Source organism: Homarus americanus, unplaced genomic scaffold, assembly GCF_018991925.1.
Source record: "Homarus americanus isolate GMGI-L3 unplaced genomic scaffold, GMGI_Hamer_2.0 scaffold24260, whole genome shotgun sequence".
In the NCBI taxonomy this organism is placed as follows: Eukaryota; Metazoa; Arthropoda; class Malacostraca; order Decapoda; family Nephropidae; genus Homarus; species Homarus americanus.
Window position 1 is genome coordinate 5,900,271 of NW_024721079.1, and position 12,453 is coordinate 5,912,723.

A 12,453-nucleotide genomic window follows, 5' to 3' on the forward strand; every position below is an offset into this window, starting at 1 on the left:
TTTTTTTCCCTTTTTATAAATGTTATGGCGGTGGATTGGATAGATCTCTCGCTTCCTGTCCTAAGGTCACTGCTTCCATCCTCATACACTGAAGGTTGAGTTAGGGACTTAAGGCCGTGAGTCTGTTAGGCCGTAAAACGTGTTGTTCGTTAGAAGTTTTGGTTGTAAGACGTTTAGGCCACAAGAGTGTAAGATAATAATAATACAGGTATTTATTGTCAACCATAAACGAGTTATACGGGCAGTGAAATAAATAAATTAACCACACACACACACACACACACACACACACTCACAAGTCTCGGCGTATCCCTGGGAGCGTGGCGAGGCAGGACCCGGGGGAGAGCCGAGGCATGTGATGATTGGGTGTCTTTCCTCCACGTTATGAGTTGTTACGTGGGAAGGGGAAGAAGAAGAGGGGTGGGAAGAACAGGAGAGGTGAAGAAGAGGAGGAGAAGGGGTGAAGAAGAAGAGGGGGTGAGGAAGAACAGGAGAGGTGAAGAAGAGGAGGAGAAGGGGTGAAGAAGAAGAGGGGGTGAGGAAGAGGAGGAAGGGTGAGGAAGAGGAGGAGGGTTGAGGAAGAGGAGAGGTAAGAGAGGAAGGATAATATCGAAGGGGACGAGAGGCAGGAGAAGTGAGGGATACTCTTTTTATTTTATCAAGGTTTCCACGACCAGAATCATGAAGTAACAAGCACAGGTTAGGTTAGGTTAGGTTAGGTTAGGTTAGGTTAGGTTAGGTTAGCTAGGGTAGGGTAGGTTAGGTTAGGTTAGCGTATGGTTGGGTAGGTTAGGGTAGGGTAGGTTAGGTTAGCGTATGGTTGGGTAGGTTAGGTTAGCGTAGGGTAGGTTAGGTTAGTGTAGGTTAGGGTAGGTTAGGGTAGGGTAGGTTAGGGTAGGTTAGGGTAGGGTAGGGTAGGTAGGGTAGGGTAGGTTAGGTTAGGTTAGCGTATGGGGGTAGGGTAGGGTAGGGTAGGTTAGGTTAGGTTATGGTTGGGTAGGTTAGGGTAGGGGTGTTAGGGTTAGGTATGGTAGGTAGGGTAGGTTAGCGTAGGGTAGGTTAGGTTAGTAGGGGTAGGGTAGGGGTAGGTTATGTTAGGTTAGCGTATGGTTGGGTAGGTTAGGTTAGCGTAGGTAGGGTAGGTTAGGGTTGGGTTAGGTAGGTAGGGTAGGGTAGGTAGGGGTAGGGTAGGGTAGGTTAGGTAGGGTAGGTTAGGTAGGGTAGGGTTAGGGTGTGGGTAGGTTAGGGTTAGGTTAGTTGATCTTTAGGGGTGAAATAAGCTGGGTGTGAGAATCTTCAGGTGATCCTTAATACCTTAGAACAGACAACCATTAAAAATCATAACATGTTAATGAGTCGCGATCATGAGGAGGGGTGAGTCAGGGAGGGTAGAGGAGGGTGACTGAGGGAGGGTAGAGGAGGGTGAGTGAGGGAGGGTAGAGGAGGGTGAGGGAGGGTAGAGGAGGGTGAGGAGGGGTAGAGGAGGGTGAGGGAGGGTAGAGGATGGGTGAGTGAGGGAGGGTAGAGGAGGGTGAGGGAGGGTAGAGGAGGGTGAGGAAGAGGCGGAGAGTAACGAAGGGGTGGACGTGGCGCCATGCATAAATTTATCGTTCTAAAATTCTCAATCAAATTTTTCTTCTTTTTGTTTAGTTACCCAGTCGATCACATAGAGCCATTTTCTATTAACTCCTCTTCTTCTTCGCTCTTCTCTCTTCCCTCTCCCTTCCTCCTCTTCGCTCTTCCCTCTTCCTTCTTCTTCTTCTTCTCTCTTCCCCTCTTCCTTCTTCTTCTTCGCGCTTCCCTTGTACTTCCCTATCTATGTTTTCTTCCTCTTCTTCTTCTTCTTCCTTCTTCTTCTTCTTACCTCTTCCCTTTTCTTTTCCCTCTCCCTTCCTCTCTCTTCCCCTCTTCCTTCTTCTTCTTCGCTCTTCCCTTCTTTCTTCTCTAAGTTCGTGTTAATATTAACCAAAGACCACAAACAAAAGAGCGTCAACGAGTTAAGAAGTTAATCCTCCCGTTAACAGGAAACCAGATACACAACAACGGGAAAAGATGATTTTTTCCCATTAACAGGAAAAAATGTCAACGGGAAACAAAGATAAAATTCAACAAATTTACCAAAAAAAATCACCCCGTTAACAGGAAATAAAGAAAAAAGATACTTCCCGTTAACAGAAGATCCTCCCAGTTAACAGGAAACAGATACCCCCCACCATTAGCAGACCATAGGACATCTAACCCGTTAACAGAAAACAGATGATCCTTCCCCCGTTAACAGGAAACAGATACCCCCCACCATTAGCAGACCATAGGACATCTAACCCGTTAACAGAAAACAGATGATCCTTCCCCCGTTAACAGGAAACAAAAGAGCGTTAACGGGCCCCAGAACACGTACCAGACATGAAGTAGTTATGCATCGCCTCCTTGTCCATCTTGTGGGTGTTGTAGCACGCCTGCGCCGCCTTCCTCAGGAGCTTCTGCATCTTGGCCAGAGTGTCCCACCACGTGGCTTGGTCCTGGGCCTGTAGTTTTGGCACCCTCTGTCCAATGGATAGAAAAATGGATAAATGGATAGGGAGGATTGGATAGAGGGTGGATAGATGGATAGATGGTGGATAGAGGGTAGATAGATGGATACATGGTGGATAGATGGGTACATGGTAGATAAGTGGATAGATGGATGGAGTGGATAGATGCTCAAATATAACTGGATAGATGGGGAGACAACGTCGATTATATGTACGGACCGGTATATAAATCAAGTGACCAATTTCACAGGTGGAATAATGTACTGTGAGTAACTCGGAGTGTGTTTGGGAGTGACGTAACAGTACAAGGGTGACCTAACGTATCTGTGAGTGACTCGGAGTGTGTTTGGGAGTGACGTAACAGTACAAGGGTGACCTAACGTATCTGTGAGTGACTCGGAGTGTGTTTGGGAGTGACGTAACAGTACAAGGGTGACCTAACGTATCTGTGAGTGACTCGGAGTGTGTTTGGGAGTGACGTAACAGTACAAGGGTGACCTAACGTATCTGTGAGTGACTCGAGTGTGTTTGGGAGTGACGTAACAGTACAAGGGTGACCTAACGTATCTGTGAGTGACTCGGAGTGTGTTTGGGAGTGACGTAACAGTACAAGGGTGACCTAACGTATCTGTGAGTGACTCGGAGTGTGTTTGGGAGTGACGTAACAGTACAAGGGTGACCTAACGTATCTGTGAGTAACTCGGAGTGTGTTTGGGAGTGACGTAACAGTACAAGGGTGACCTAACGTATCTGTGAGTGACCTAACGAATCCGTGAGTGATGACTTATATTTGTTTACAAGAGACCAGCAGTAATATTATTGTTATTTTTTTAAGAAATTACCACACACACACACACACACACACACACATACGCGCACGCACACACACACACACACACACACACACAAAGGAAATCAGCCGTAAAAGGACTATTGATTTCTGGATTAGTCGCCACTGCCCGCAAAATTATAACATGTTCAGGTCGTGTTACGTTATGTGTGTGTATTTATGTGTGTATGTGTATGTGTGTATGTGTGTGTGTGTGTATGTGTGTGTGTGTGTGTGTGTGTGTGTGTGTAATTTGGTAAACATTTTTATATAATGTACACACACACACACACACACATAAGTAAGTACATACATAGATATACGCACATAGGCAGACTCCAATATAGTTATACTCGTATATACAGACAAAACAGTCACATATACACACACACACACACGAGCACAGATACACGCAAACTTACACGTATACAATGCCACGCCCAAACACACACACACATAGGCGTTTGTTTACTGTCGAGAGGGGGGACTAATGAATGATTCAGGCGATAGGAGTGTCCAGTGTTTGAAGAATCTCTCTCTCTCTCTCTCTCTCTCTCTCTCTCTCTCTCTCTTTTATCTATTTTTCTATTTTTCCTGCTTTCCTTAACTCCCTCCTTCTCTTATGTTCCTTTCTTCCTTCCTCTTCACCCTCTTTCTTCCTGTTTCTCACCCTCTTCTCCCCCTACCTCCCTTCCTCCTTCCTGGCTGCCCCTTTCTCTCTCCCTCCTCCTCTTCCCCTAGCTCGGTTCCCCCTCCCTTCTCCTTCTCCCCTTTTCTGAGAGGTGAGGTAAGTGGAAGGGAGGGAGGGAGAGGTGAGGAGAGGGGGGGGAGCGGCAGAGGACCCGTGACACAGGAGGAAGAGAGGGTAAATGGACAGAAGGAAGGGGAGGTGGAGGAAGGTAAGGGGGAAGGAAGGTAAGGGGAAGGAAGGTAAGGGGAAGGAAGGTAAGGGGAAGGAAGGTAAGGGGGAAAGAAGGTAAGGGGAAGGAAGGAAAGGGAGGGGGGGAAAAGAGAGAGGAAGTGGGGTACGAAAGAAGAGGGATGAGGAGGAGGAGAATGGAAAGAAAAGGGAGGAGAAGAAAGGAAGGAAGAGAGGAGGAGGAGGAGGAGGAGGGAAGGAAGAGGGAAGAGGAAAATTTGAAAGGGAGAGGGGAGGAGGGAGGCTAGAAGTAGAGGGGGAAAGGTAGGAAGAAGGTTAATGTATGAAAGGAGAGAAAAAGAGGAAGAACAACCACCACCAATAACAACAATCCTTCCCCTCAACCAACCACCACCACCCGAATTACCACAACCACTATCTACCTACCTAACTACCTACCTAACTACCTACCTTATTGTTAAAGTTGACCAGGATGGATGATATAGGCTGTAGGATGTAGACGAAGGGCACGGCGTTGGAATCCTTCTTGTACCAGGTGTCAATGAGGATGGTGTCAACGCCCATATTGATCAGCGCTTCCCGTAAAATGAGCAGTTCGGAGCCTAAGATCACGGTAGGGATGGGACGGTAACCGTATTTCTGACCCCCGAAGAACTGTGGAGGGGAGGGGGTGGTAGGGAGGGAGAAGAGGTGTGGTTAGAAGTGGTAGTGGTGGTGGTGGTGGTGATGGTGATGGTGGTGTGGTGGTGGTGGTGGTGGTGGTGGTGGTAGTATGGTGGTGGTGGTGTGGTGGTGGTGGTGGTGGTGGTGGTGGTGGTGGTGATGGTGGTGGTGGTGGTGGTGATGGTGGTAGTGGTGGTGGTGGTGGTGGTGGTGGTGATGGTGGTAGTATGGTGGTGGTGGTGGTGGTGGTGGTGATGATGGTGGTGGTGTAGTGATGGTGGTGATGATGGTGGTGGTGGTGGTGGTAGTGATGGTGGTGGTGGTGGTGGTGGTGGTAGTATGGTGGTGGTGGTGGTGGTGGTGGTGGTGGTGGTGGTGGGTGATGATGTTGGTGGTGGGGTGGTGGTGGTGATAATGATGGGTGAGGATGGCGGTGGTGTTGATGGTGAAGATGGTGATAATAAGGTTGATTATGATTATAAAGATGATGGCGGTGACGATGTGAAAAAAATGGCAGAAAAAAAATACAACAATGTTTCACCTCGATTTTATTACTCAGTATCAACCAAACATCTCCTGGAAATTTGGTTTAATTCCATAATGTTCTTTGGTACTGACGGTCTCCTCTACCTTCGTTTCTTGAGGGTAAAGACTTGCACTAGCTTCAAGAGTGGTGCAGTCATTTATTTTCATCAGCACGAAGTTCCTATGTCTTAATATCACGCCACAACCTTTCAATGTTCTGCGTGTGAATAGAAAACTCTTCTGGGTCTCCAAAGTGCTCACTGTGATTTATATATTCTTATGAATGAAACCAAGTGACGCAAGATTATCATGTGCACGCCAGTAGTTTATATTAACTTGCACATGAAATGAGTTACAGTATATCCATTTTCATTTGGCAGGTTTCATTTTCAAAGGCCGATCACAGTACGCTATTCACTTTTTAAGTTTGTCTGGACGCCAATACGAATTTTAAGGCGGTATCACGCGAGCGTTACTTTCGGCAACTTTTATCTGGCAACTCATTTGCAGCATTTTCATTTCGGCATACAATAATTGAAAGAATTGCTATCACACGAGCCGAAGCCATGTTGTTGCTCATTTCAACACCATCGTCATTCAAAACAATCAAGTATGAGCGTTTTATGGTGTGCTATTAGGCTTCCTCAGCCTCATAGCCCATGTGGACAAGATCTTCTCTAGTTTTGCTAGGATTTTCGGAGTCCTTGATCCATGGGAGAGTTCATACTGCAGGTGTAGGCGTTTAGGGGCGTGTTGTGTCGAGCAGCCACAAGACGTTTCCGATGTGAAATCAGTTACTGTTGTAAAGTTACGATTGCTTAAATAAATGGATTTATTTATTTTTCCTACAAAAATACAAGATATAGTTTAAAAATATACATGTAATAGTTAAATATGTCTTTCTTTAAATAAATATAAAACAATTCTCTTTTGACTCGCTCAACCACGGTAGTTTGTGATGCCGTGAATCGAATTGGTTGGAACTTCGACTCTTCCGAATATACTGACAACTAACCCTAATCTCCTGCCGATATTGAGTTGCCGGAAAAAAACGCTCGCGTGAGACCACCGAAGCACAAAAGCAGTAGAAGATTCATTCTGAGCCTCGATTCAGATTGAAAATTAAACACGAAAGGAGATCGCATTCCCTCCTTCATATGCGTCGATGATCAGTATTCGATGCCTTGATGCTTAGCCTCTATTCAGTAGTAAAAATACTGTATGCCGAAGTGAGACGCTAAAGGTATTCTTATTCTCTCCATGTCTTTCAATTAACTGCTAAAATATAGGAGTAATAAGCAGCGAGAAGTTCAGTAAGGTGCTATGGTGTTTATGCATCAGACTTAAAATAGAATTCGATTCGGTTTCTGGAAATTCAATGCAGAAGGTGACGTAACCATTGTTCTTCTTCCCATAAGTATTGTTACTTGATTTGGTAAGATGTAAATGGGGGCAGATAAAAGGGTAAGATATCTATTCTATTTTATTTTCCGTCCATCTCCATTTAACGATTTTGAGTCCAGATACTCAAATATTAGTAAGCTTATTTTATCAACCGGAGATGTCAGAACGTATTTCACTAGCCCATTGAATTATAATCTATGACACTGATTTGTTTTTACCGTAACTACATCCATTTTCTTATCCCGAGGTAAGAGAAATTAGCTCAGAACCAATGTAACCCGGACCCAGAGTCGATATCGTGACGCCTAGTTGTAAACACAGCTGAAAATTCGATAATAGGGAGCTTAAGCCTTTTTCGTTTTGTTTTTATTACGACCACGATCATTCTAGCGGCGATTTATTTTATTTTTATTTTTTTGCATGCTGCCTCCTTTGACAATTGTGTGACCTGTATATTATGACAGGGAGTTCAGAATTTCCATCATAAGTAAATAAAATATAATATAATATACTATAATATAATGTAAAGTAATATAATATAATATATAATATGATATCTAATATACTATAGAAATAGCTGTGTGTCTGTCTGTCTGTGTGTCTGTTCTGGCCAGCCGAAACGGCACAATCGTTTTTCATCAAACTTGGTGGAAAAATCGCAAAAAATTCGTAGAGTGGAACAAACCTGGCCCAATGTCGATGGTTTCTTGAGGGAGGCATTAATTAACCATTTTATTTATGCTAGAAAACGATGCAAGTCTACGGACATGGCGCTCCCTCATTCGCTTTACGCTGTCAGCCGGACGGCGGTTGCACGCTAGCCAAGCACGAGCGTTCAGCACGAGCGTTCAAACTTTCACCGGGCACGAAAGGCCCGCGATCACTTGTAATATAATAAAATGAAACTATACTTTCAGCTACATATTATTTACAAAAGGCAAAAAGATATAATTAATGAAGTTTGTCAGACCTCAGCATGTCCATAGAAACGATAATATTTAATAAACTTAAAAACTAATGTAAAAACACAAGACTGAAGCGGTGGCCGGAGTGTGGTCAAATGAGCGTCTGCCTCAAAGTGGTGATGATTACAATAACTCCTCGTCCTAGGTCCAGATTTCAAGATATTTTTAGCGTTAAATAGTTTCATAAAAAAATTGAAGATTTAAGATTACAATTAATTGACTCAGCGTTAAATTGGGTTCCTTCCAGAGACAGGTGATTCAAACGATAGCTTCTTCAAGAGTTAGGTTCTTCAAGAGTTAGGTTCTTCAAGAGTTAGGTGCTTCAAGAATTAAGAGTTTCAAGGATTAGTTGATTCAATATCAAAACAGTGAAAGAAAGAAAGAAGAAAAAACGACAGATAGAGACTTTTCTACTCACGACAAAGTTAGGTCCCATGGAGAGCTTCTGGCAGTTGATGATCTCTCTCATACAGAGCTCAGTGGTCATGTGGTCGTCAGTAGCCTCGTCCCTCACGCCCCACCTCATGTCCACCACCTGCACCGCCACCACCACCACCACGCAGGGCGACGCAGAGATACCAGATGAAGTGTTAATCTCTCTCTCTCTCTCTCTCTCTCTCTCTCTCTCTCTCTCTATTCATTTATCTTCCCAACACCTTTTTTATTGCATACTCGCTATCTTTTTTAACCACTTCTGTCTCCCTTCCTATTCTACTTCTTTCTTTCTTCCCTGCATCTTTCCCTTTCCCTAACATTCCTCCCTCTTTTCTACCCTTCCTTCCTTCCTTCCTATCTCCTTCCTCCCCCCATTTCCCACCATCCCTCCCTCCTTCTGCCCCCCCCACCCTCACCTGGAACTCTAAGCCGTGTTTCTCCCTACAGAACTCCTTCAGCCTGGGGTACACCTCTGCCATCAGCGTGTTCCTCTCCATCAACATGTCTGAAAATAACAAATATATAAAAACCCACCTAAAATAATATAAAAAAACATAATTATTCCTTCTTATATCTCTTTTTCTTTATAAAGAGAATAAGATCAATAAGTATATATATTTAGTTAAGGTATACAAGGAACTCTTTAGACGTTACGTTTTCACTTCCCAGCTACAGTAAGATGGGGAAAGCAGAGAGGAAATAATCAAGGTTTTACAGTGAGGTGGAGTATGGGAGGTGGAGAAGGAGGTAAGATATGAGAGGAAGATCTGAAGGAGGAGGTAAGATATGAGAGGAAGATCTGAAGGAGGAGGAGGAGGAGGAGGAGGAGGAAGGGACGCACCTGTAAACGTGGAGGAGGTGAAGATTCTGCACACCTTGGAGCTGACAGGTGGCAGTGTCTCCAGACTACCGGAGAAGATCTTGTCAACAGTGCGGTCATCCATCTCCACACACCTGAGAGAGATACACCTGTGAGTAATGACACACCTGTGATATACCTGTGAATAATGACACACCTGTGATACACCTGCATGAGTGACAAACCCGTTGTAAGGGGAGAAGAGGCTGCTGGTGTTACTGTGTCGCGCATTGAGTAGCGTATATAAAGACAGACAGACAGACAGACAGAGAGAGATAGTAGACATAGACAGACAAACAGACAGACAGGCACAGTAAATAGACAGAGTATATACCGTGCAGTGACTAAGCATGCACCCAGTACCCACCACCACAAAATGTTCACCTGAAATATGCAATAAAAAAAAGCTCCCCCTCTCCCCATCCCCAGAAAATAAGCTGATTATAAAACTACATTATTAAACTAATTTATAGCAGTAACCCACACCATTACATTCCTCAGCAACACATTCCTGACCTCTGACCCGTATTACACACCATGTCTCGAACCTTGTTGACACGACACCTGCAAATCGCTCACGGAGAACACGATACTTGGCAAGGCTAGGAGGTGTTCACACGAATTGATTCAGCTCGTTCATGCTGGGTGATGATGGTGGTGCTGGTGATGATGGTGGTGATGATGATGGTGGTACTGATGGTAGTGATGATGGTGATGGTGGTGATGATGGTAGTGATGATGGTGGTGGTGATGGTGGTGATATACTGAACTTTAAATACCTTGGTTTAATTATTAGATGTTTTTTAAAATATTATATACCGGGATTTTGTATGTTATAAGAAATGGTATATAATCGGGATAGTTTGTAACACCTTGGAGTGATATCTTGAACACGATAACTTAAGGCGTCAAGTTATCATAGTACAGGGCATTTTTTTTTTAAGAGTCCTGAATGAATCGTGTTATCGTACTCAAAGGGTTACGACATCATATTCAAAGGGGTTAAGTCATTGTAATCAAAGGGTTCAGTCATCGTACTCAAAGGGGTTAAGTCATGGTGTTTAAGTGGGTTAAATCATCGTACTCAAGAGGTTAAGTCACCGTACTCAAGCGGTTTAGTCATCATACTCAAGAGGTTAGTTAAGTCATCATACTCAAGAGGTTAAGTCATCGTACTCAAGGGGTTAAGTCATCGTACTCAAGGGGTTAAGTCATCGCACTCAAGAGGTTAAGTCATCGTACTCAAGGGGTTAAGTCATCGCACACAAGAGGTTAAGTCATCGTACGCAAGGGGTTAAGTCATCGCACTCAAGGGGTTAAGTCATCGCACTCAAGGGGTTAAGTCATCGCACTCAAGGGGTTAAGTCATCGTACTCAAGAGGTTAAGTCATCGTACTCAAGAGGTTAAGTCATCGTACTCAAGAGGTTAAGTCATCGTACTCAAGAGGTTAAGTCATCGTACTCAAGGGGTTAAGTCATCGTACTCAAGAGGTTAAGTCATCGTACTCAAGGGGTAAAGTCATCGCACTCAAGGGGCTATTCCCTCTCACAACGATTCAGCCCTCTGAAGATAATTACATAATCACTTTAATTTTGAGGATATTTTTCTTATTTAAGTTCGACAAACAGACAGACAGACACACAGACAGAACGGGAAGAGGTGGCACAGTACACACAGAAAATAGACAGTGGGGTAGACAGACAGACGCACACACGGGAAATAGACAGAAGATAGAAGCAGACCGACGTATAGACAGTGGTAAGGAAAAAGGTTAGAAAGACAGACACAAGAGAGAGGTCATGCATGTAGACAGGCAGACAGACACATAAAACAGACAGACACACATAATACAGACGGAGGGTAGACAGACAGATAAGCAGACAGACACAACAGGGAAGGAGGGAGGGGGTGGGGAGACGCAGCAGAGTACAAGGTCAGCAATGCTCGTCAACACTATAATATTATGCCTTGCGTGGTCTAATAGTCACGAACCTCTCTCTCTCTCTCTCTCTCTCTCTCTCTCTCTCTATCTATCTATCTATCTATCTATCTATCCATCTATGTATCTATCTATCTCTTCCGTGCCCGTTTCTATCTATGTGGTAATGTTGGGGAACTCTGCCACATCATCCGCCAAATTCACTTCACACCAGACCAGAATTAATTGAAAAATAATACCGAGTTGTTGCAATATTTTCAGTTTTTTTTTAGGCGCATAGCATCAGTTAGAAGTAAATGTAAGGTTGACACATCTAATAGTTGGGTGTAGAATAGAGTAAATTGCAATAAAATCCAGTTCACTCTAGTAACAAGACGATGTGTATGAGTTGTGAGGCGCCATCAAGCAATTTTCGACACAATCAATGTTGTGGCGTCAATGGTGGGGGTTGGTGAAGGTTGTCTCCGCTTTTTTTGGTCGTGGAATCCAACAGGGTCAGAATTTTCAATGATTAATGAGTTGAATCCCATCCTCCATAGTTAAGTATTTTTAAAGAAATATATATTGAATCCACAACATCAAAGACTAAGATTGCCAAAGGATCGTAAATTGAATCCATCCCTTTGCAACTCCGGATTTAGTAATAATCGTACGTTAAATCCATCCCACCATTTCTATTATCAGCGTGTTATTTCAGTTTTGTTCGGATCACGTGACGATTAGACACCCCAGCTTATTTCACTATATTATTAAACAGGCATCGTAACGCTACTTGGGTGGGTTAGGTTATATTACATTACATTAGGCTATGTTAGATTACAGTATGTCAGGCTAAGTTAAGTTTACATTAGGTAACGGTACGCTTGGTTAGGTTAGGTTACAGCAGGTTAGGTTAAGTTAGGTTTACATAAGATTAGGTTACGGTACATTAGGTTAGGTTACAGCAGATTAGGTTAGGTCAAGTTTGGTCACTTAGCATTAAGATGGTCAGCATATAGGTAAAACAAGCTGGGGTGGTTAATCTTCACATGATCCATTCCTCTTACTATTCTCCGAGTATTTTTAGATTATCATTCTATTATTGGAGTTATCATTTTTTTTTTATTATTACTTAATTCTAATGTCCTAAGGGTAATTCATGTGTCAATGTACCGTAATAGTATCTGTTTACATCACCGCGTCGACAGCCAGCACGCCACACCTGTCCTTGTTTCGTGTTATAAGCGACTTGTAATTTTCTGGACCACACGAAAGTTTTTCTCGTGTTTATCTAGTCATCTGAACATCTGTCCTGTGCAATACCTGTCTGTTTCGCTCAACATCTGTCCTGTTTCACATTTGTCTCGTTCATCTATTATCTTGTTCAACGTCTGTCTGTTTCGCACAACATCTGTCCTGTTTAACACCTGTCTGCCACGCCGA

General features: G+C 43.6%; 1 protein-coding gene across 1 annotated transcript in view; it reads right to left on the reverse strand.

Moving 5' to 3' along the window:
- The window catches only part of LOC121861476 (NACHT and WD repeat domain-containing protein 2-like), a 40,695-nt gene that overhangs the window by 26,159 nt on the left and 2,083 nt on the right, over positions 1-12,453 (reverse strand). The window contains exons 2-6 of the mRNA XM_042359253.1: positions 9,074-9,186; positions 8,649-8,737; positions 8,216-8,332; positions 4,691-4,894; positions 2,399-2,543 (exon numbers count right to left, since the gene is read on the reverse strand). Coding sequence (XP_042215187.1) covers positions 2,399-2,543; positions 4,691-4,894; positions 8,216-8,332; positions 8,649-8,737; positions 9,074-9,176 — 658 coding nt within the window. The 5' untranslated portion in view covers positions 9,177-9,186. The remainder of the gene's footprint in view (positions 1-2,398; positions 2,544-4,690; positions 4,895-8,215; positions 8,333-8,648; positions 8,738-9,073; positions 9,187-12,453) is intronic.